Source organism: Diceros bicornis, chromosome X (genome assembly GCF_020826845.1).
Source record: "Diceros bicornis minor isolate mBicDic1 chromosome X, mDicBic1.mat.cur, whole genome shotgun sequence".
NCBI classification, from domain to species: Eukaryota; Metazoa; Chordata; class Mammalia; order Perissodactyla; family Rhinocerotidae; genus Diceros; species Diceros bicornis.
Window position 1 is genome coordinate 18378211 of NC_080781.1, and position 19970 is coordinate 18398180.

The window sequence follows — 19970 nt, forward strand, 5'->3', positions numbered from 1 at the left end:
CAATCGGTTGAGAGGGACTTTGCTGGGGGGAGAGCACCAAGATAAAGCAACCACTGTTTGTTTTGTCTGGTCAGGGGGAAAGCCAAGGCAACCAATATTTTGGGTTTCTTTTATTTCATTTGTGAAGAACTATTTGAGAAAGGGTAGCGAGGGCAGATTTCCTGACGGGAATTTTCTTAAGCTTTCCATTAGTAGAAGAGCAAGAGAACCTTGGATGTCAACGCCTAACAGACTCTTGAGACCAGCCACCAAACCACGAAAAGCAACTTTCTTCTTGTGTGGCCTCTGCGTCCTTCCTGATGGAGGCAGAAGCAGGGAGCAGCATGGAGACTGGAAAGACGGCCAACAGAGGCACTCGAATAGCCCTGGTCGTGTCCATTGGTGGCACCCTGGTGCTGGGCACGATCCTCTTTCTGGGTAAGTGGGGCGCTGGAGGCCAGGGAACTGGGTGGTTGCAGTGACGTTTCTTTGTGCTTTATTCTGGCAACCTTGACAGGATGCAGGTGGAGGGCTGTTTGCTTGTGTTAGTAGGTGGTGCATCCTTAGTTTCTATTAAATATGCAGGTGGAAAGAAGCCTTTTCTTTAGGAGGCTAAATAAATAAACACACCCAAGTACCAAACGCATTAGTCCAGAATACTAAATGGGTGTAAAGTGGTTTCCGGTGGCTGGAGGATTTGGTTGCACTGGGCAAACATTATTTTATGCATTACATTTAGCAAAATGAGTGTTTATGAATTCACAGTCAGATACTTTCATTTGTTTTGTGAGGAGAGACTTTACATTGTGATCAAAACCATGCTGGAGTTTCTTTCCCTTTGACTTTTGTCAATGTTTGCCTGAATGAATCATGAAATTTAACTCACAAAATACAAATCAGTCTGTAAAAATTCACCTTTAATGGTATTCTTCAATTCCTTTCTAATACAGTGACTCTGGTGGGAGAAAATTTTAATTCTGCCTTTCTGTTAGATTGAAAAATTAATGTGAAGGAAAACAGAGGTTTTCCTCCCAAGATTTGAAAACATTGTGATTCAATTATTTTAATGACTCTTGGTGAGAATGATGTACCCAGAGAGTATATATGATGATAAAAGCATATTCCTATAAAAAAGAATAAAATTTCTTGAGAAAGGGAGAGGGACATTTTAAAATTTTAGATGTTTTGAACTCTTGACTATTACCCTTTGTATTTTTCTCATACAGCTTGTACTATTTCATTAGCTTGCAAGTGATGTAGGACCAAGCCTTATACTTAGGAGATTCTAGGTGCAGTTTGAAATGTAGCAAGCTTGGAAACATTCCTTGGCACATACAGGATGCAGGAGGCCATGTTTATCTTGGCAGGGAAAAACCAGTAATTAAACTTGAAAAGGGTTAGGGTTGTGTGGTTGAAAACTCTGCTAAAATGAGCAAACCATCTTTCCATGTTTTCTGTGGCTGAAGATTTAGGAAATTAGATGAGTTTGTCGCTTTCTGGTACAGCTAAACCTCCTACTCCTGCAACTGAATTTGCGGCTCTCGAAAACTGTTGTGAGATTTCTTGGTACTTGGGGTTTAGGCAAGCGTCCTATCCTGACATTCAAAACTAGAGGAAAGATGATATGGGCATGCCAAGGGACTACATACTATGTGGGAAGTGACTACAAAGTTAGACTATTTGTGTTTTGCAAACACTCCCAAACTTAAAAATCTAAATGATTATTGTTTATGTAGAAATATGTACTCTTTTTAATGATGTTACTGCTGCTTGAAACTTTTTTTGAAATTCCACTGTTATTAGTACATTCTGAGGCTGTAACATATTAGTTGGACTATTCTTGATGGCAGCAAACCTTTGTTCTTCGAGAGAAGATGATTCTTTGGGATCAGCTCTAAAGTTTTTAGAGCACAGTAAAGTTCATCAAGCCAGGCAATGCTATTATGGGTAAGGAGGCCTTACCCATATGAAATAGGAAAATAGAAAAAATAACTTTCCAATGTGCCCAATAACCTAGCTCTCACCATGAATCTTTAAGAGGATCTCTAATGATGATGTTAGAGAATAAGGCCTCTCTACATCTTTGCTACTCAAAGTGTGGTCCACGGACCAGGAGCATCAGCATCACTTGGGAGCCTGAGCTCCACTCCAGACCTGCTGATTCAGAATCTGCATTTTCACAAGATCCCCAGGTGATTCATTTGTAAATTAAAGTTTGAGAAGCATTGCTTCAGGTGACCACATCCATTTGGGTGTATGTATTCAGAGATATTTGCTTTAAAATAAACGCACACTCTCAAATTAAAACATAAATGGTATTTTTGTCAAATGTCTCTGCACTATTTCAGGCTCCTCCCTTCTCCCCTTCCGTTTTCACTGACTAGTCCCCCAGGCTCTGCCACCCACCTCCACCCTGCACCTGGCAAAGTCCTTGTCTGAAAATCTCCTGGGACCTGTCAGGCAGTGCTCTTCACGACAATATTCTGGTTAAGGTCCTCTTCTCTTCCAGGTGCTTCTGGGTTGACTTGGTGGTATATTTTTCTGCCTGTCCACGTTTAGTCACTTGTCTGCAATTTCTAGCGTTCCTCTCTACCTCTTCTTTGTATTTTAGGTTCTGGGGCAATCTCTTTTCTAAACCTTAGTCCTTCTACAGTAAGAGTGATTGCCACTGGCCTTGGGGTGGTCTCAGAGAACCTAGGGCACTAGGATTTAAGATGTCAGGTGGAACTGTATGCCTACAGCTAGTTTATTTTAAAGCATCCTTTCTTCTCCTCCTCCTTCCCCCCACCCTTCCTCTCCACAATCGGTTTCTCAAATGCAATGGTTGGCAAACTTTTCCTGTAAAGGGCCAGATAGTAAATATTTTCGGCTTTCTGGGGCATACTGTCTCTGTTATAGCTACTCGACTCTGTTGTAGCACAAAAGCAACCATAGACAATATGTACACAAATGGGCATGGCTGTATTCTGATACAATTTGATTTCTGGACATTGAAATTTGAATTTCAGATCATTTTCATGTGTCACGAAGAGTTATTCTTATTATGACTTTTTTCCAACCATTAAAAGATGTAAAAACCATTCTTAGTTTGTGGGCTGTACAGAAACAAGTGGTGGACTGGACTTGGCCCGTGGGCTGTGCTGTGCTGACCCCCACTTTATGGTCATTCTCATGTTCTCCATCTGTGGATGACTCCACTGCATTCTGAGGTCATTTCTTTTTCTTTTTTTTTTTAAGATTTTATTTATTTATTTATTTTCCCCCCAAAGCCCCAGTAGATAGTTGTATGTCGTAGTTGCACATCCTTCTAGTTGCTGTATGTGGGACGCGGCCTCAGCATGGCCGGAGAAACGGTGCGTCGGTGCATGCCCGGGATCGAACCCGGGCCGCCAGCAGCGGAGCGCGAGCACTTAACCGCTAAGCCACAGGGCCGGCCCCTCTGAGGTCATTTCTGCTGGTTATACAGAAATCTAAAATGAGAAACCAAACTGCTTTAAGTTTCTTTAAAAGCTCCTAACCAGTAAGAAGTAACATTTTCATTTTTTATATTAAAATTATTTTCTTTGTTGTCACTTTCATTCACTTACATCTTCACATTATCTGGGCTTGTTGACCCTTATTTATTTGCAGGATCTTAAGATTACCCCCTATGGATATAATGCTCTTCCTTGAGGAGTTGGGTCTGCCTGTGTCCCAATTAATTTAATTTAAACCTTCCTTTTACTCATCATCAGGTAAAGATATTTGATTTTAGTTCTGCTTCCTTAGAGGTTTTGGGTCAAGAACTATTTTCCAGAAAGGAATTCCTTAAAATTTTTTTATTGAGATATAATTAACATATAACATTATATTAGTTACAGGTGTACAACATAATGATTCAATATTTGTATATATTGTGAAATGATCACCACAATAAGTCTAGTTAACATCCATCACCACACATAGTTACATTCTGTTTTTGTGTGCTGGGAACTTTTAAGATCTACCCTCTTATCAATTTTCAAATATGTAATACAGTATTATTAATTATAATCACCATGCTGTATATTACATCCTCATGACCTATTTATTTTATAACTGGAAGTTTGTACCTTGAAAGGAGTAAGTTTTAACTATTTCATTATCTTTTTTCTAAAATAAAATAAGGCTAGTATCAAGAAGGTATTGTCCAGAATCATAAGAATATTATTTACAATAAAGTTTATTTTTCCATTATAAAAAATAACACATGCTCATTAAAGAACATTTGGCGGGCCGGCCCCATGGCTTAGCGGTTAAGTGTGCGCACTCCGCTACTGGTGGCCCGGGTTCAGATCCCAGGCGTGCACCGACGCACCGCTTCTCTGGCCATGCTGAGGCCGCGTCCCACATACAGCAACTAGAAGGATGTGACTATGACATACAACTATCTACTGGGGCTTTGGGGGGAAAAAAAGAAGGAGGAAGATTGGCAATAGATGTTAGCTCAGGGCCGGTCTTCCTCAGCAAAAAGAGGAGGATTAGCATGGATGTTAGTTCAGGGCTGATCTTCCTCACAAAAAAAAAAAAAAAGAACATTTGGCAAACATATAGAAGTAGACTGAAGGAAAATCTCCCCCATGGTTCCACCACCCAGGCATATTGAATTGTTCCATACCAATCTTTATGCTGCTCATATATATTTTTCCTAACTTTTTTTTTTTGCTTTTTAAAGAAATCAAAACACACCTTTTGCTAAGATAATTTTCTTAAAAATAGGACTGAGATACTTCACAAGCAGTTTTCTTGAATCTATAACGTAACACAAGTATAAAGGCTGTTTGGAGGATGGCAGTAGAGAAAAGAACAAAGAAAAAGCAGGCTCTTCTCAGAATGTGGGTTAATAAATAATACAAATCGCCACACTGGCAAGTGATGTACAGGTCTTCCATCTCTAGCAGAAATAAAGGTACCACCATGCTTCCTGATCCTGCTTCTCGGTTGAGGAGGCCATGAAAGGCCTTGGCCTCTCTTCCCCACCATCCATCTCCCCATAGCCATATCTCCAAATGATTCCTTATTTCTGCTCACAGAGTCCAGCAATAATGAATTCCCCACAACTTCCTCGGCTACGAAGAATATTTTTGAAATCTCAACTCACATCTGCTAATGCCCAGGTGCTACCTGGAGTTTACAAATAGGGCACCCTTCCGTACTCCTGCAGAAATCCATTTAGATAATGTTGCAGCCAGATGGGGGAAATTAAGCCATTGGTGAAAAGCTGCTTCCATCTCACAAGGGTTTTGTTTTGTTTTGTTTTGGTGGAAGTAGTTGGAAGCTTGGGCCACAAAGCTGCAACTGTCTGGTAACTAGGTTGGGCCTGGTGGGAGGAGGGCGTGTGGCGTATGGGCAGGCAGATAATGACTTTCTTGCTAGATGACTGAGTTATATACAGCATATTCTTACCCCCTCCTCTGTCTTTTGGGGCCATATCTGTATGGATGGTTTAGATAAGATACAGAATTTTAAATGCCACACATGCTAGCTTTCACTTTCCATTCTGGATTTGCTCCAAATGACGTAGTTTATGTTTCAATTTTCCCATCTCTAAAACAAGAATGTAATTGTAAACAAAAAGAGTGAAATTATGAGACTTAAACCACAGATAATCAGAGATGGAAGAGACTTCAGAGATCATCTAGCCCAGTGGTTCTCAAACTTGAGAGTGCCTCAGAATCCCCTGGAGGGCTTGTTAAAATGCAGAGGGCTGGGCCCACCCCAGAGTTTCTGATTCAGTAGGTCTGTGTTGGGGCTCAGGAATTTGCATTTCTAACAAGCTCTCAGGTGATGCGGCTGCCCCCAGACACCACTCTGAGAAAGTACTGGTCTAGTTGTGGCCACTCGTCTTATGTTCGAGAGAACCGAGTTTCAGAGCAACCAAGAGTCTCACCAAGGTTACTTAGCTAGTGACCAGAGTCTGGTTCTGTGATATGGAGCCAACCGGATTTTTGAATTCAGTGTCAATCCTGAGAAGGATGAACTGATACCAAATGTCTTGCGCATGTGTCTGACGGTGGGTTACCTGATGGTGGTCTGCTACCAGCCAGTCATTTCTTTATTTTGGTCTGTTTTTTCAGTGAGTCAAGGTTTCTTAAGTCTCCAACCTAAACAGGAGTACTGCCTGAAGCCAGAATGCATCGAAGCTGGTAAGTCAGTTTCCCATCCTGTGTCAAGTTATAATTATGGTACCTTGGGAAGCGGAAGAGAAAACAGGTAGTATTTTTAGTATTCTGTCTGCTTGAGGTTTACCAAGTATGAAATGTAATTTTGATGAAATTTTAAGTTTACTTTCAAGTCTCGGTGTGAAGTCGTGGAGTATAGTTTTCCTGTTTTCTTTTTCCTTGCAAAAAACAGCTGTGTGGTACTCAAATCATTATAAGGAAATCTGGAAGGGGCTCGGAAGGCTGAATGGCCTCTCTTAAGACCAAAGACAGACACCATCGGCCTTCCTATGGCCTCAGCTGGATATAGATTCCTATTTATCTGAAGCAGTTTTTCTGTATCTTCTGGTCAGGTGGTCTGACCTGTCTGCATCTAAGGAGGGACCCTCTGTAAATGCATGCTTCCACTGTCACCTGGCATCCCTTTGGGTTCTTCTATTCCACATTACAAGTCATTTTTCTTGAAGCGACCAGGCCGTGTATCAGTGGGTACCCCAAAGCGAAGATGAGTGCTTAAAGTTGCCGCAGTTTTGCCATAGCTATTAGATTCCCTCCATAAACCAGGGTTAGGGCCTAGATTTGCGGGACCTAGATTCCAGCCCCCACTCCCGTTCTTTAAGTGGGCAGGGACACTAATGTGTTTTCCAAAGGGAAAGACATAGGCAAAGTTAAGCACACGGCCCTTTCACTTTCCTCTTGGCCTTAAGAGATTAATGAATGAATTCACCAAATATTTATTGCACTACAGGCACCGAGTTAGGTTTTGGGAATACAGCAGTGAAGTAAAATGACCAGGTAAAGGAAGAAAGACAAACACACACGGCAATCAATGCACAAGAAAAATATCAGCTGGTGGTACATGTTATGTAGAAAATGAAAATATTAAAATAGAATAATGTGATGGCAAGTGACAGGATGGCTAGGTTGATTGAGGAAATGACGTTGAAGTGACCCTGAATGATGAGAAGGGATGTGCTGTGTGAAGGCGGAGGAAAGGGTTTTCCGGGTGGGGGGAACAGCTGAGGCAAAGGTCCCGTAGAGGAAAGAGCTTGGCGGACTTGAGGAATGGGAAGAGCTTGCTGGGTAAGGGGTAGAGCACAGGTGATGAGAGTCAGTGAGGAACCTAGGTGCCAGGGAGTTTGGGGTTTTCCTAAGTGTGCTCAAAAGCCTCTGGAGGGTTTTAAGAAAGAGAGAGACATGATCTTATTAGCATTTAAAAAGATCTCTTTGTGGGGAGCTAGACTCAGGGGAGTCTTTCTGGGTGGAGAAGAGACCATGGGGAGCAAGAAGGGAATATGTCGCTCAGGAAGGAGGTTATTTTGGTAAGCCAGGTGAGAGGTGATGGACGCTGTCTTGAATTCGAGAGATGGAAATGGAGACTAGAGGGTTTAGGAGATAGAGGGCTTGCTGAAGGCTTGGATGCGGGCTGTGAGAAAATGCAGAGAACCAAGGATGGTGCTTAGATTTTTCGCGGTGGTTGGGTGGTGGCATTTATTGAGACGGGAAAGACTTAGGTGAAAGAGCTTTTAAACTCTGAGGCCTTATACAAAGGTAATGGGTAAGATAATTCTGTTATTACAGATCATTTTTGTCCCATCCTTAAGTGATCTATATATTTTTTTAACCAGGCGATGTGTTAAGTGACTTACACATGCCATTTCATAAAATCTACATAAGAACCCCATGAAGTCGGTGCTATCACCAGGCCCAATTACAGATGAGGAAATGCAGGCTTCTAGAAACGAAATAACTTGCCCGGGGTCACATCCTGAGTTAGCAGCAGGGCTGGGCTTCAAGCTCATGTTTGGCTCCTCTCTATCTGTGCCATGAGGCCATGCCAGGTAACTCTTTGACCCTGGTCCTGTCTTGCCCTTTTTCATAACCCTAGACCTACTAGAGTCTAGGGACTAGACAACACTTTCAATTTCTTGATCTCGTCCCTGTGAGGGTGAGAAAGATTCGGGAGTTCCCGGGTCCTTTCCTGTTCCCAGCTTTAGCAGGTGACCTAGGGTTTTCTCCTGTGGGGAGGATGACCTAGAGTAGGGTGGGGCACCAGGTGGGACGATCAGAGGACAGGTTTTAGAGTTTGTCACCTTGTGCTTTTGTTGTGGTAGGGTTTTTGCAGATGCGCGAAATTGAAATTTTTGAACTCAAATTTTCAATTTGGGTTTGGTCAACTTTTTGTACAGAGGGCCACTTTGTTAGTTTTGTCTCTTTATTACGAATCACAATCATGCAAGAGTAAAACTTACAGAATGACATTTGATAATGTCGCCTCCTGCCAGCTAGTGTGCTTTGCCTTGCTGTCTTTAATTTTCACATCGGCGAATGGCTAATATTGAAAAAAATATTTTTGCTGTGTCTGTAGCGAAAGGCTCACCAAGGCTACAATCCTCTTTAGTGTAACATGAACCTCACTATGCTCAGGGGTCTGCAAGACAGCTGTTGAGTACACACCGCAGAATTATGGCCAAGGGAAGGTCTTGAACAAGAAGCCACGTGCGTGCGTGGGCGCCGCGTGCGTTGCAGAGGAAGGAAGTATTTCGTCGCCTTCTGGACCTTTTCTGAGCAGGTGCCAACCGTTTGTGAGATGCCTTCTCTCCATAACTCTCCTTTCCTCCTCGTGTCTATTTCCTTCTATCCTAGTCCCTCTTTCCAAATGAGAGGTGGAAAAAGAATACAAAGAAACAGGGAAAAGAGATGCTAATAATAGTGGATAAGGGCAGAAAGGCTGACATGAGATTGAAGCATGATCTGGCTACTTATAAGGCCCGTGATCCTGGGCTAAATAAATAACCATCTGAAGCCTCAGTTTCACCATCTGTAAAATGGGAATAACAGTTTTTACTTATCATACTAGTTGTGAGAATAGAAGAAAATAACGATAGTGGTAGTAGTAATAATCCAGGTCCACAATGCCCAATCCTTAACCCCAAACCCAGAGAGCATCGTAACTCTCAGTTGGCAAGACTGGACCCAACATCCATTCCTGTGGTAGCAAAAGTGGTACATAATTCATGTGAGGCTGTTTTAGACTTTGTTTATCCCACTTATAAGAGTATGCATATATTCTCTATAGTGTTAGTAATGTGCCTGCTTCAGGAGTGCCACTCTAGACATTGCTGGAGGTATTATATAATCTGTGGTATATGCACTGTGTTACTTTTCTAAAATCTGAAAATCTATGAGCTCTGTAACATATCTGGCCTCAAGAGTTTCAGATAAGTGTTTGTGGAATTGTAATAGCAAAAATTTATATGTATGGTTGCCAGAATTAATTACATACATACATTGAGGATGCTCAGTTAAATGTAAATTGCATATATGCAATGACTGCTGTTTTTGTGTGTGTCCCATGCAATATTTGGTATGTACTTATACTATAACAGTATTCAGATTTCAAATTCAAATTTCACTAGGCATCCTGTATTTTATCTGGCAACCGTATTTATTTGGCAATGTGTCTGACACTGTTCGAAGCACTTTACATGTATTTATTGGTTTAATTTTCATGAAAATCCTATGAGGTGCTATTATTATCCCCATTTTACACGTGAGGAAACTAAGACACAGAGAGGTTAAGTAACCTGCCTGAGGTTACATAGCTATTCCATGGTATTGCTGGCATTCAAACCCAGGTGGTCTGGCTCCAGAGTCTGTCATGAGGCTATACTGCCTGAAAAGGGCTTAGCAGAGTTCCTGGCACAGAGGAAAGGCTCACTGTTAATGACTTTATTATTATTATTACCACCACCCCCCTCTCCCTTGAGCCCTGATTCAACTTAAAAACTCAGGCTGGTGGGCCACCCCGTGGCTTAGCGGTTAAGTGTGCGTGCTCTGCTACTGGCGGCCCGGGTTCGGATCCCGGGCGCGCACCAATGCACCGCTTCTCTGGCCATGCTGAGGTGGCGTCCCACATACAGCAACTAGAAGGATGTGCAACTATGACATACAACTATCTACTGGGGCTTTGGGGGAAAAAAAAAAAGGAGAAGGATTGGCAATAGATGTTAGCTCAGAGCCGGTCTTCCTCAGCAAAAAAAAGAGGAGGATTAGCACGGATGTTAGCTCAGGGCTGATCTTCCTCACAAAAAAAAAAACTCAGGCTGGTAATACAGGGTGGTGCCTCCACCTCCACTACATAAACAGTGGCTGGAGACTGGATAACGATTGACCTTAAATGCAATGACTTGAGGGAACACGTAGCCTGGCGTTTCACAGGTTTCTTTCATCATCATGTTTCTTTTAGTAAAACAAGACACTCTGGGTTTTCTCTTTGGATCTGAGTAGGGGGAAAGGAGTTTTGGTGTCTTGACAACTATGGTCCTTTGCGGTATGAAGTCACAGTTCCCCTGTAGAAAGTGCATCCCTGTGCCCAGCTGTGAATCGTGAATGATGGATTGGGAGCCTGAAGCTAGAATTTTCCCACTCAGCGGGCTCAGTTCCAAATTCAGTGTGAGTGAAGTATTCCCCCACTTAACATCAGAGCTGAGGTCAGAGCTGATCTTGCAGTTTTCTAGGTACCTGCAAGAAGACTGAGGAGATGGACAGGATACATTTGAGAGTTGGGGACAGGAGGAGGTTTGGGAAGGTGGCCAGAAAACAGTGTGCTTATGTGAATAAAAACGTGTGTGAGGGTTCCTCTGTGTGACTGTAACTATTGTGTGGGACTGAAACTTGTCTGATCCATGTCCCTGAGGTGTCACATAGCAGATTCCTTCTGTGGCTGCACAGCCAGAAATAACTATAAATACAAACTGAAATGAAGATTTTGTGTGTCCTAGCATATTTGCATATTAAATATTAATGATAAAATAGTAGCAGTAAATAAAAATGTGATTGGAGACAACTGAATTTATTCTGAAAGATGAAAATAGTAACCCAATTTTAAATTTATCAAACTTTTAAGCCAATTTTTTGCTTTGATTGTTTTTTTTTGGGGGGGAGGAGGTTTGAAAATGGTGGGGAGTTTGAAGTCCTATAGAAATTAGGATGTTTGTATATTATTCATTGAGGACAAAAAGCTGTTTGAAATTTTCATAGAAAGTGTAGGCTAGAGGAATATATATCCTTATTTTAAACCTAGAAGAACCACACATGTAACCAAACTGTAATATGCATATCTAAATTTATGCAGATTACACTTTTTTTGGCAATTAATTCATATTTAGCTAAAAACTCATTTGAGTTTTCATTACTTCAAACAGAAATGTATTCTGGCATTAATTAAAGTGTGAAAATTACCCAGAATGTCATCTTGCCAATGTCATTAAAAATAGTGGTTGCCTTTTTTTTTTTTTAAATCAATTGATAAATATCTTTGTGCTAGAGTGGTAGCCAGCAATTGTATGACGGTTGGAAGAGAGTTGGAGTTCAATATTAGGAATTTGGGAACCTTCTCATTTTGTAATGAAAGATTTTTTTTTTTTAAAGCTCATGGATACAGATTTAAGTATGTACAAATTTCCTGCCTATTGACTGTCTTTCATATGTAATTGTGTGTGGGCTTATAAAAGAGGAAAAAATGGTAGATAAGTCTAGTGTGTCATGTCCTTACAATTATTAACTTAATAATTTAACTTATACAAATACTCAGTTCTGCCCCTAGACCTGGGCAAGAGGGGTTCTTGCCCTGGGCCCCACATTTAGAACACCTCACTGTGCCCTCCTCTGGCCATGTCTTTCCCCTAGTTAAGGAGGCTGTGAGGCCAAGTCAGGAGCCCTCTCCTACAACCCAGAATTCCCTGCTAGATGGCCCAAGCCTCCCGTCAGGGCCTGTGTGGGTCCCTTTCAGGGCTTTCTACCTCTAAGAGCTGTACTGAATGCCAAGGGGCTCAAGGATTCATACCTGGCCTTCCAGGTCTTTATGAAGGTATATTGTAAATATATCTTTTAAATATTTAGGTTATGGCATGTGGGCCTCTGTTTCAGTTAGCCTTTGCTGTGTGGAGCAAACTCCCCCAAACCTTAGAGGCCTGAAACAAGAGTGATTAGTATTTCTCATGATTTCATGGGTTCGGGAGGGATTCCTCTGCTGATATTGCCTAGGCTCGTTCATATAGCTGCATTCAGCTGGACAGTCGCCTGGCCTGGAAGGTCCATGGTGGACTCAGTTACATGTCTGGCAGTTGGTGCTAGCTTGGTTCTTGTCCGTGTGGCCTTACTTCCTCTAGGAGGCCTCTTCAAAGGGCAGTCTCAGAGCTCCATTCAAAGGGAGTTAACACGGAAGGTGCAAGGCCTCATAAGGCCTAGCTTGGAAACTCAAAAGAAGTCACTCTGCCACGTTCTGTTGGTCAAAGCGAGTCGCAAAGCCAGCCCAGATTCAAGGCAGGAAACATAGATCCTCCCTGTTTTTATCCTTCCCCCCTGCTTGATGGGAAGAGTGGCAAAGTCACCTTGCAGAAGGACGAGAGGGATGGAAGGAATTGTCGCATGCATCTTTACAAACAATTTACCATACACTCCATTTGTATTCCTGTGCCATGCCCCACAGATGTTAGGGGCAGTCCTGTAAAAAACAGTAACAATAATACCTCCAAACTTTTATCCACTCACTCTGAATGCAATAAATTAATAGAGTGAAGTTAATTCTAGGAGTCATTTAAGGGGAAATATAAAAGCCGAGGCTTGGGAACTGATTGTATGAAATTAATTTGGAAGAGAACAGTACACAGTGTTCAGCGCTTGTCGTTAATCCTGTGACTTTCTTTTTAAATAGCCGCTGCCATCTTGAGTAAAGTAAATCTGTCTGTGGACCCTTGTGATAATTTCTTCCGGTTCGCCTGTGATGGCTGGATAAACAATAATCCAATTCCTGAAGATATGCCAAGCTATGGGGTTTATCCTTGGCTGAGACATAATGTTGACCTCAAGTTGAAGGGTAAGTTTCTGCTGGGGTTTGGTGATGCACTTTACAGAGAGCAATATTTGACAAGAAAAACATAGTTTTGGATTGGAAGCATGACTGCTCGCTTTTTAACTATACTAAATTCATTTCCAAGATTTTTTAAAGTGGAAGATTGAAAGGAAAGTTGTGGAATTCGTCTCCCAGATCTCAGTGCAAGCCTAGCATAGGTCATTATGTTCACACTTGATAATAGTAAGTTCTGCCAAAGGATAAATAGCATTTGATTGAGACTGGGAGCAAAGGAGTAGTTAATGAAAATTATGTTATCAATATACTTATTTGTCTCTTGTGTTTAGAGCAGACTTCATCACTGGGTCATTGTGTCCTGGATTTTCATGGCTTACAAAATGTACTTAACACCTCATCGTCTTTTGACATCACTTTTGAGAACTCTGGATGACCTTGTGTTTGTCATATTGTTCCTGTTAACTTCTAAGTTGGCTCTGGGGAGACTGTCTTTTCTCCCACGTCCTCTCTAGCAACGACAAGCTCACACATACATACACACATGTGCATGCACAAACTCTTCAAAAGTTGGAAATGTCATTTACCAGAGGATCTTCTGTTTGCATTGATCTAATTTTTATGCTGAGCTATTGGAGAAAGCCACTTCAGGAGGAAAGTAGGGCGATTTCAAGGCCAGATAAGGTAGTAATTGTTTTGAGGAGGCGAAAATAGTATGTGTGTTTTTCTCTTTGATAACTGTGAGTTATGCCATATAACTGGTGTTCAGTAACACCTACAAAGAATTTCTGAGAAGTTATAAGAATCATCATTTTTCTTTCTTCCCCATCTCCATTTCCCCAAGATTTTAAGTACATGAAAATGAAATATGTATCAATTTATATATACATTATAACAACTGAAACTATTGGCAAAATAATTAGATACCTATTGACAATTGTAAGGAAAAATGTGTTTAAATTTCACAATTAGATATAAATCATATGGACTTATATTTTCTACTAGGAGGCCCAAACTTAGTCTTCATAAATTATAACTTATAAATGAGAATTTTCGAAAATATCAGAGTTTTCCCCTAACCCAACAGGTGAAATTCCTGTGCTATAGAACCATAAATAAGATCTTGAGGAATGAATTTACTAATACTTATTTCCCTGTAAGATATTAACTCATGTTGGTCCTTCACCTACCGTTTTTGCCTATTTTCTCTTTCCTTTCTCTGGCTTCTTTTCTTCTTCTTCGAGAGAGATGTGCACATGCGTGCGTGCACACACACACATAATCATGCACGCAGAAATATCACTGAAGGATAAGAAAAAGACAAGATTTCCAGATAGATGCTCCTTTTATATTAGTTATAGTCAAAAGATTCGTATCTTCAGAGCATGAAGCAGTTACAGTAATTTAAAGAACTTTCTGGGGATGTCATTGTAAAAATTAAAATCAGTATTGATGTGCTTTGAGAAGGATACTGTATATGGACTCCTCCAAAATTCATAGAAATAAGAGTAAATTGTTCAGAGCAGCACAGGGGTTTTTTGTTTGCTTGCTTCTTTTAAAAAATGAAAAATTTTTATTTCCAAGTTCAGTTGGGACAATAAAAAAAGAGCAAAAACAACATGCAAAAAATAAAAAGAAAGTCACCCATAAATCCACCCCTAGAAATAACTACTAATGAAGCAATTGAGTATTTATCTTTCCAGGTGTTTTTGCATGTATGGGTGCATATGCGTAACCTCGTACACACACTCATATATTTAAAAAATTAGCTGATATTATGCATACTACTCTGTCACCTGCTTTAAAAACTGATGTATTTCTCGTAGACATGGATTATGTCAGGGGATATCTTTTCTTATTATAAATAACATTATAATAAATATCCATGTGTACACATCTTTATCTCCTTATCTAAATGTGTCCTTAGGATAAATTCCCAGAAACGGAATTGTTATGTTGAAAGAGTATTCACAGTTTAATTTTTGATGCATACAGCAGAATCACCCTTTAGAAAGTTATTTCTAGGTCTTTATATATTTTGTTGCTGTTTTGAATGGTAACTTTTCTCCATCAACTGTTTTCTTGTGGTATAAAGTAGGAGTCAGCAAACTATGGCCCGTGGGCCAATTCCAGCCCACTGCCTGCTTTTGCAAATGAAGTTGTATTGGATGACAGCCACACTCATCCATTTTTGTGTTATCAATGGCTGCTTTTGTGCTACAGTGGCAGAGTTGAATAGTTGCTACAGACACCGTGTGGCCTAGAGAGCCTCAAGTATTTACTCTCTGACCCTTACAGAAAAAGTTTGCCAACTCTTGATGCCTGGTGTAAAGCTTTGATATATCTATATAAGTTCTGATTAGAACTGTCTTATTAATTAATAGCCTTTTGGTGGCTTCTTTTGGGTTGTTTTAGAGAGGTAATTATAAAATTAAGAAACAATTATAATTTTTGCCTCTCTTTTCCTTTTACTATATTGGTTAGAGCCTCCAGAACAGTGTTGAATAACAGCAAGGATAATGGGTATAATTTTCTTATTCCTGGCTTGGGTGGTAAAGCCTCCAGTATTTCCTCCCAATATATTTTTTTCTTTGTTTCTAATAGGTATTCTTGATTGTGTTCTGTTATTCTTAGTTCACAAAAAGGCATTGCTCAAGAAAAATGTCTCTTCACTTTTTATCGAGACTCAGATGGAGTATCTCTTTTTTTTTAATTTTTATTTATTTATTTTTCCCTCAAAGCCCCAGTAGATAGTTGTATGTCATAGCTGCACATCCTTCTAGTTGCTGTATGTGGGACGCGGCCTCAGCATGGCAGGAGAAGCGGTGCGTTGGTGCGCACCCGGAATCCGAACCCAGGCCGCCAGTAGCGGAGTGCGCGCACTTAACCACTAAGCCACGGGGCCGGCCCTGGAGTATCTCTTATAACTTCTCTAGATTTTCCCATGCTGAACTAACTTTATAATCTTGAAATAAATTCTACCTATGAATGGTTTATTATTTTCTTTTAAGACATTGATAGAATTGAATAAGCTAGTATTTTGTTTCATACATTTGTGTCTATATTTATGGTTCACATTGCTCCATGGATTTTTGTCTGCTAGGTTTGTCAACTCCTGTTATTAAGGTTGTGCTGGCCTTATGAAACAAAATGGGAGGCTTCCCATATAATTCTCTGCTCTGGGAAAGACACAACCCACTAAATCCCAAGTTATTCTGTGATAAGCACTCTAAAGGATGAATTCAAAAATTGATTATGGGGCTCTTGCTTCAAGTACCAAGAGGGAGAGCACAAGAAGGAGAGAAACGGTGGAGTAGGGTCTCTTTTAAATTAGTGTTATCTTTTTTTTTTTTTTTGTGAGGAAGATCAGCCTGAGCTAACATCCGTGCTAATCCTCCTCTTTTTGCTGAGGAAGACGGGCTCTGAGCTAACATCTATTGCCAATCCTCCTCCTTTTTTTTCCCCAAAGCCCCAGTAGATAGTTGTATGTCATAGTTGCACATCCTTCTAGTTGCTGTATGTGGGATGCGGCCTCAGCATGGCCGGAGAAGCGGTGTGTTGGTGCACGCCCGGGATCCGAACCGGGGCCGCCAGCAGCGGAGCGCACGCACTTAACCGCTAAGCCACGGGGCCAGCCCCTAAATTAGTATTATTTTGTACCAGATGTTATGTGTTTGAAATATAAAAATATGTATTCTTTAAACTTTTTAATTTTGAGGTAACTCAAACTTACAGAAAAGTTGGAAAAATAGCACTAGGAACTCCCATATACCCTTTACCCAGATTCCCTGATTGTTACCATTTTGCTACATTTGCTTTATCATATTATTCTTTCATTCTGTCTATAAATGTATAGATATTCTCATTCTCTGTCTATATCTGTACATTTATACATATAAATAGAAAATAATATATCTATACATGTATAGATAGATATTGATATACAGATAGATTTGTAGATATTTTTCTGAACTCTCCAAGTATGTTGCAGACCATTAGATATTCTTGAAGTGTATAAATAGAGCTTTTCTTATTTTTTAATCATTAGATCTGTAAACTCTATCTATATCTTTTTATATATTCTATATCTATTTATGTATCTACGTATCTCTCAGTCTATCTACCTATCCATCCAACCATCCAGGTAATACAAGCTCATCGTATACCAACTATAAATGAATAACAAGAAGAAACACACTTCAAATCCCACCACCTAGTGATAACATATAACATAACATATAAATGCAAGTATACATATAAAATTATATGTATATTTCAAAAGGGATCATATAATATATTCTATTTTTATAATCTACCCTGTTTACTTGACATGTTAACATCTTTTCCTGTCAATAAAAATAGATCTATACCGTCATTTGCCATGACTGCTTTGTATGGATATACTACAATTTATGTAATCAATTCCTGTGTTGCCATTTAGGTTGTTTCCAGATTTTTTCCTCGTTGTAAGCCACTCAGAGCATGAGTTTTGAAGTCACAGAGCTGGATTTGAATCCTGGTTCCCTTTCATTTCTCCTCTGTGTCACTTTTGGCCAATGACTTATCTCACCTAGCTCAGTTTTCTTCGTTTTCAAATGGAGATAAGAATACCCATTTCATAGGGTTTGTGAGGACTAAAGGAGATGACCCGTATAAATTACCCAGTCCAGTTCCTGGTGTATAGCAGGCCCTCGATAGATATTTGTCCTTTGCTCCTCCATTTTGTCTCAAAGAGAGTTCTAAGACTCATGAAGTAATGTCTATCAAATGCTTTAAGGTTTATTCTGGGCTTATCCTTTGTAAATATCATGTGCTTTCAAAAATATTGAACACTGTCTAGATATTTTTCCTCACCCTTAATAAAAAGAGAGAACATCCAAAAATAAAATCCAATACTACCAATCAAAAGAATACCATTTTCTTATGGCTGATAGAGAACACACAGATATGGCTGTCCAATTTGTGAGGTAAAATGGATTTGACAGACCTGGCTGATGAAAAATTGCCCTCTATTGAAGTCAGCAACCTGGCTTCATAAAATTTTTCTTTAAATGGCATATAAGACTCAGATTTCTACTTGGAAAATAAAATTATTTCTTGTTCTCTCTGAGAAGCAGGTTTTTTTTTTTTTTAAAAGGCTGAATGTAGTCATGTGTTTGAGTGTCTTAAAATTTCCTTCCTACAAAACCTCCCAAATTTGTCTTCCTGTGACCGTGAAGATGACACAGCGTGCGTTGCTTATGAACGAGCAGATGAAAATTTTGCAAATGAGCACTTATGAAACGTGAAGTAATGAGTGAGATAGGACACTTGTGTCAAACAGAAGACAGATGACTCAGGGTAGGGAGGGCCAGCTCATCTCTATTATGGAATCGCAGTCTTTGCCAGTATTTTCTGATGAAATGCAGTATATTATTGTGTTCAAGCACAGACAACACCAGCAGAACAATAAGATGATGTAGGGTCCACGCATTAATGAGCGGACAAAGATGATTGTGATTCATAGATCGGTTATTTATTTGTAAATACCTGCTGGCTGAGATTCAAACAGTTGTCATAATTAAATAATCCCCTCCATAATCTTGTTCAGCTCCTGTGAAGTCATTTGATAGTTAGGAAGTTCAGATTACTGAAGACATAGCGAATCGTGTCATTTTCCTCATACGATGCACATAGTGTAATGATGCACCAAATTGAGCCTTGACATCATTAAGTTCTTTGAAACAAATGATATCAGACTGGAAAAAAACAAAACGCGGATGCCGTGGTGAAGTGCCAAGAGCAGCTAGCCTTTGTGGTGGGCTTTTTATTCCTGGTGAAAACTCAGCCCCTGTAAGTCTCAGTGAATCTGCACCATAAACTGGGTGCACCCACTCCAAGCAGATTCCTATTTTTCTGGCCAGGCTGGCTCTTTTCCATGGGACCACGCAGGAAGCAACAAATTATACACACGTCATCATCAGTCCTGCGTGCGCAGAGGGTGCTGTGTGAAGATTTGGGCCTGTGTGGAAGGCTTTTAGAATGTGAAGTGAAATGATTTTACCTGAAAGGTTTTTTTGTTGTTCACACTTTTCCTAATCTCAGTATACCATTTGAGCAGGGGTTGGGGTGTGGGTGCGTGGAGTGTGAGGAAGGGGAAAGAAGTTGTCCAATTTAAAAAGTTTAGCAATTTCCTGTTAGGAGACATTCACTTCAAATATAGAAATGAATTTCTTCCTGAAGGCTTTGTGAAAAATGTGCATGTAGCTCTCGGATATGTTCTCTTTCTAAACAGCTGAAGGAAGAGGCCATGAGAACGGCCACCATGTGTACAAGCTTGTGTTCCAGTAGTTCTGAGAATCAGCATTTTAGGTTTTCTTCTTGTGTCCCTTTCCACCCCACTGCATGTCCTTGTCTTACTTTTTGACTCTTACCTGCTCCAAGCATTTGATTTTAAGATTTGATCTTTTTGGGCCGGCCCCGTGGCTTAGCGGTTAAGTGCGCGCACTCCGCTACTGGCGGCCCGGGTTCGGATCCCGGACGTGCACTGATGCACCGCTTCTCCGGCCATGCTGAGGCCGCGTCCCACATACAGCAACTAGAAGGATGTGCAACTATGACGTACAATTATCTACTGGGGCTTTGGGGGGAAAAAAAAAGATTTGATCTTTTCCCCTGTGGCTTTAATGTAGCTCTTTGGGGATAGTGGTTAATATTAAAATAAGTTGGATATGCTTGATAAGAACCAGATCTATTCATTACATTCATTCTGAGTTGTATGCTCTTGAATTTGGGGGAAATACACTTGATTCAAATAGATTGAAATGCACAGCATTTTGACTGTATTAATCTATGAACTCAAGACTATTGACTGAGCATTTGCTTTTTTCCTGGCACCAATTGCTTTCAGTTACAAGTAACAGAAACCCCAACTCAAATTGGCTTAAACAATAAGGAAAATT

At 40.3% G+C, this 19970-nt stretch overlaps 1 protein-coding gene across 2 annotated transcripts in view; it reads left to right on the forward strand.

The window, feature by feature from the left end:
* The first annotated feature begins 299 nt into the window (after positions 1-299).
* PHEX (phosphate regulating endopeptidase X-linked) overlaps positions 300-19970 on the forward strand; it is a 184677-nt gene continuing 165006 nt past the window's right edge. For both annotated transcript variants that reach the window (XM_058535572.1, XM_058535573.1), the window contains exons 1-3: positions 300-417; positions 6075-6143; positions 12877-13038. In XM_058535572.1, coding sequence (XP_058391555.1) covers positions 300-417; positions 6075-6143; positions 12877-13038 — 349 coding nt within the window. The remainder of the gene's footprint in view (positions 418-6074; positions 6144-12876; positions 13039-19970) is intronic.